The following is a 3,994-nucleotide window of genomic DNA, read 5'->3' as shown; positions in this document are numbered from 1 at the left end:
TCCTAATATCCACTTTATAAATATATAAAGAAGATAATTTTTTATTTTTTAAAACAAACAAGATAATGTTTTAAAACAAATTTCATATTATTTACACATACATCACTAGTCTCGATCGGACTGTCAACTCATCTAAAACATACAAAGTGGACCGCACCTTCAATGAAACTTCCATATAATTTCCAACTCATAGCAACATCATTTCTTTTTTAAATATTGTAACTCTGATTCGTAGCAAATTTGTTTTTTTTGTGTGTTGGATTTCGGTTTTATGTTGTCCTCGTCTTTGTTCATCATTTTTCTAATATATCGTTGATACGACACTAACGTAACACTGACGTATGAGTGATAAAAATAAAACACCAACATAAAGATTTTATGCTTCTTCAAATCTATCTTGCAATAGAGGGATTTTATGATGGCCCAATGAATGTCCCTTGCTTCCTTCAATATCTTCCTTCACCAAGTTGTCTTTGGCCTTGCCCAAAACAACAGCATATAACCCAATAACTAGCACAATTGAACCAGCCACACTGCAGGAACATTCAAATGGATTGCTCATATGAACCAAGAATCGCGTGCGGAAAATGCGTCGTACTATGAAGGTGATAGGAGACTTAAAAGCGTGAAACGCCATACCTGCCGACGTAGAGAACTTCGTTAAAGAAGATGATGCCGATGATCGCAGAAATGACGATCACCAAGGGGTTGAACATAGTAACGAAAAGTGGCCCTGTCCTTGAAAGGCACCAAGACATCAAGTAGAGTCGGAAAGATATATTGATGAGTCCCTAAAATGGAAAAACAACAGAATTCATTACAATCGAATAAGAAATAAACCATCTCACGTCGAAAACATACAAGATCAACATTATTAGGCTACTCTGTTCGACACCACCTCCAGACAAATGAACTGATTCAATTGTGATACCCCATGTGCCACATTGTAAAAATTAAAGATTTAAAATGAGTTTATAATGTGATACAATGGACTTCTATAGCAACTTTGGTTAATCATTTTCGTAAAGCGAGGACGAATACGAAATAGTTGCTATAGAGACCCATTGTGCAGTCACGTAGGCGCGGGCTCAACGTGACATCAATGAACTCTGAAGAATATATCATTTTCTTACCGCGTATAATACAGCAACTAAGCCCATTTCTGCTTTTAACTTCCAAGCATTTAAATCTTTTTCTGCAATCAGAGCAATAACTGAGGATTGTATTGTCACAAAGACACAGTAAATCGCCAAAATGATCATCTCCACCGGGTATATCTTGAGAATTGTAGTCTGAACAATGGACCATGCCGCGGTTAAAAAGGCAGCAATTGAAATTAAAGTTCCTCCAAGAACCCAATTTTGTGGTACTGATGCCGAAACTTCGACCGAAGAGATTAAGACGGATGGTTTATTCAAGATTGCTGCTCCTTTGTATAGTGTCACAATAGACGCCCCCGCGACCAAAACAAGAGTTCCCAAGAACTTAAGTATGCCACTAGATTTTGTCAAATTTAGTGTTTCCATCCTAAGGTTATCAACTTTTATGTTAGTGCTGGATTTTCGAATGCGAAAAGGATTAAAATGTGATATACATACATGACTTGGAGATAACCTGAATATGATGGCGAGTATGTAAGCAAAACCTGGAACCAGATTCAGTAACTCTGATCCGAGGGTGGGGGAGCTATAGTTGATACCAGCATAACTCCCAATATCTGCTAAGCAACTTGTCACAGGAAAAATCAAGAAAACAAACTTAAATACGATGTTGTTGGAATTAAAACTGGATTCCACCAAAAGCTACAATCAGTTCAATCTCGTTGTCCCACGGGACAACTAATGTTTCATAACAAAAGCATTCCAATTGAGTAGTTAAGTAATGGATTACCCGCACAAAGCAAGCAAGAAAATTTTCCAAACAACAGCAAACGAAACGGGAGGGATTTTAGACCTGCAAAGAATCAAAAACCCAAATAACCCACAACAATTTCTTGAACACCCTCCAAAAACTGAACCAAGAGAAGAATTTAGTTACCTGCGGGAAATAAATGCAGTGGAGAAGAGAACGAGAGTGGCCAAGGCATTGGAATACACGGATATAATGTAGAAACTGGTACCGTTGGACATAGCCATTTTGCTTACTATCATATTGCCTGCTAAAGCAGTCATCGCCGCCACCATGCCGACAAAAGGCAGCAAGAATATCGGCCACGCCATGCTGCCTTCTCCACTTCTGCGTTGCAGGGTTGGGTTTCTTTCTGGCGCTCACGAATATTTGTCCGCTGCGTGTGTTGGACTTGGCATTCCCATTTGTACGTAAAATTCTTTCAACTTGTATTTGACTACATATTAATTATTATTACTTGCTGGCATCCGCAGCCATACAACGCACCCGAGCAAGTCCCACCAAATCAGTGCAGATTTTTCTTTCTTTTTAATTTTTAATGGATATCATATGATACAATCATAAGAGAAATAATTTAAATAATATATGATATTATACCAAAACAACATTCTACAAATTAATACGAGAAAAGTAGTTATTTTTGTTGAAAATGTGAAAAATATTTGTGTTGAAAACTATAATGTTGAATGTTGAAAATTGAGTAAAATTAAGTGTTGAATATTGAAAATTAGTGTGTGATGATGTATGTAATGATGAAATTGTTTTTGGATTATTTTCCAAAGAAATCCTATAAATAGGTCTCCATTTGTAAAGATTTGAGATAAATGAGTTGAGAGAAAAAATATTATAAAGTGTGTAGTGTGATACTTTTGAGAGTTTGAGATTTTTACTTTTTACCGTAAATTTTTACTTTTTCATAACACGTTATCAGCACGAAACTCTAAAAATCCTCCATATTTTTCCAAGCTCTAAAACAGAAGAAAAAGGTAACAAAAGTAATAATATTTATTTTATTGTTTATCTATTTATTGTGTATATATTTAATATATAATATAATGTCATTATATAATAAAGATCGGAAATAATAAAAATAAATTTTTCGAAAAACTTGTTATAAATCCTGGGAGGATGTTAAGACGACATCCCACACTCCCGGTAAGGGATACGACAAGTATAAAAGCCTATAAGATTTTTAAACAAAATACCTTATGACACTTCATTATAATAATGTGATATGATATACATAATTATTTAAACATGATTAATATTATATACACCATATTATTACCATAAAATTATACAAATACATACATTTATTTTTTTGTACACCAACGGTCATAAACGGTAACAAAACGGCTAGTTTTTGCCCTATAAATATGATCTCACAAACACATTCAATCACTCCAACTTTCTCTTCTTCTCTAAAAATTAATCTTCATCAAATTTTCGAAGAAAAAAAGAAGATGACTTTCTCAAGGTTATTTTTAATTATTTTGGTTATAATACTCACGAATCTTGTATTTATCGGAGAATATCCTCCTCGTGTGTTTTCTTTATTTTTACGAATGCTTGTATTTGTTGTTTATCTATTACTTTTTATTGCAATATTCACTAACTAATAAAATGCATCATAATTTTTTTAGTACCACCATGTCAAACTTGGCAAAGCTCGAATTTCTTGCACTCGACATTACGAGAAAAATTATATGACATGGACTCTCGATGTAGAAATGCATCTTGAGTCATTGGGTCTAAGCGAGACTATTAAAGAAAATGGTATATCTTCATCACAAGAAAAAGCAAAAGCTATAATATTTTTGCGTCGACATCTTGATGAAGGTTTGAAATGTGAATATCTCATCGAAAAAGATCTTATGACTCTGTGGAAAAGATTAAAAGAAAGATTTGAACATATAAGGGAAGTTATATTTCCGACCGCCCGTGATGAATGGAATATGTTGAGATTCCAAGATTTTAAGAAAGTAAGTGATTACAATTCGGCGATGTATCGAATAATCTCGCAATTAAAATTTTGTGGACATGTGGTTACGGAATCGAAAATGCTTGAAAAAATATTTTTCACTTT

The 3,994-nt window shown here is 34.1% G+C and overlaps 1 protein-coding gene across 1 annotated transcript; it reads right to left on the bottom strand.

Moving 5' to 3' along the window:
* Nucleotides 1-319: 319 nt before the first annotated feature.
* Nucleotides 320-2,325, bottom strand: LOC140964710 (WAT1-related protein At3g28050-like). The gene is made up of 6 exons (XM_073424586.1): nucleotides 2,038-2,325; nucleotides 1,891-1,953; nucleotides 1,615-1,728; nucleotides 1,134-1,527; nucleotides 640-791; nucleotides 320-533 (listed from the first exon to the last, which is right to left on the bottom strand). The coding sequence occupies exons 1-6, from the start codon at nucleotides 2,217-2,219 to the stop codon at nucleotides 377-379; spliced, it is 1,062 nt and encodes a 353-aa protein (XP_073280687.1). The 5' UTR covers nucleotides 2,220-2,325; the 3' UTR covers nucleotides 320-376.
* Between the last annotated feature and the right edge of the window lie 1,669 nt (nucleotides 2,326-3,994).

The sequence above is a fragment of the Primulina huaijiensis genome, chromosome 18, assembly GCF_012295235.1.
Source record: "Primulina huaijiensis isolate GDHJ02 chromosome 18, ASM1229523v2, whole genome shotgun sequence".
NCBI classification, from domain to species: Eukaryota; Viridiplantae; Streptophyta; class Magnoliopsida; order Lamiales; family Gesneriaceae; genus Primulina; species Primulina huaijiensis.
This window is presented reverse-complemented; position numbering and strand designations above follow the sequence as displayed.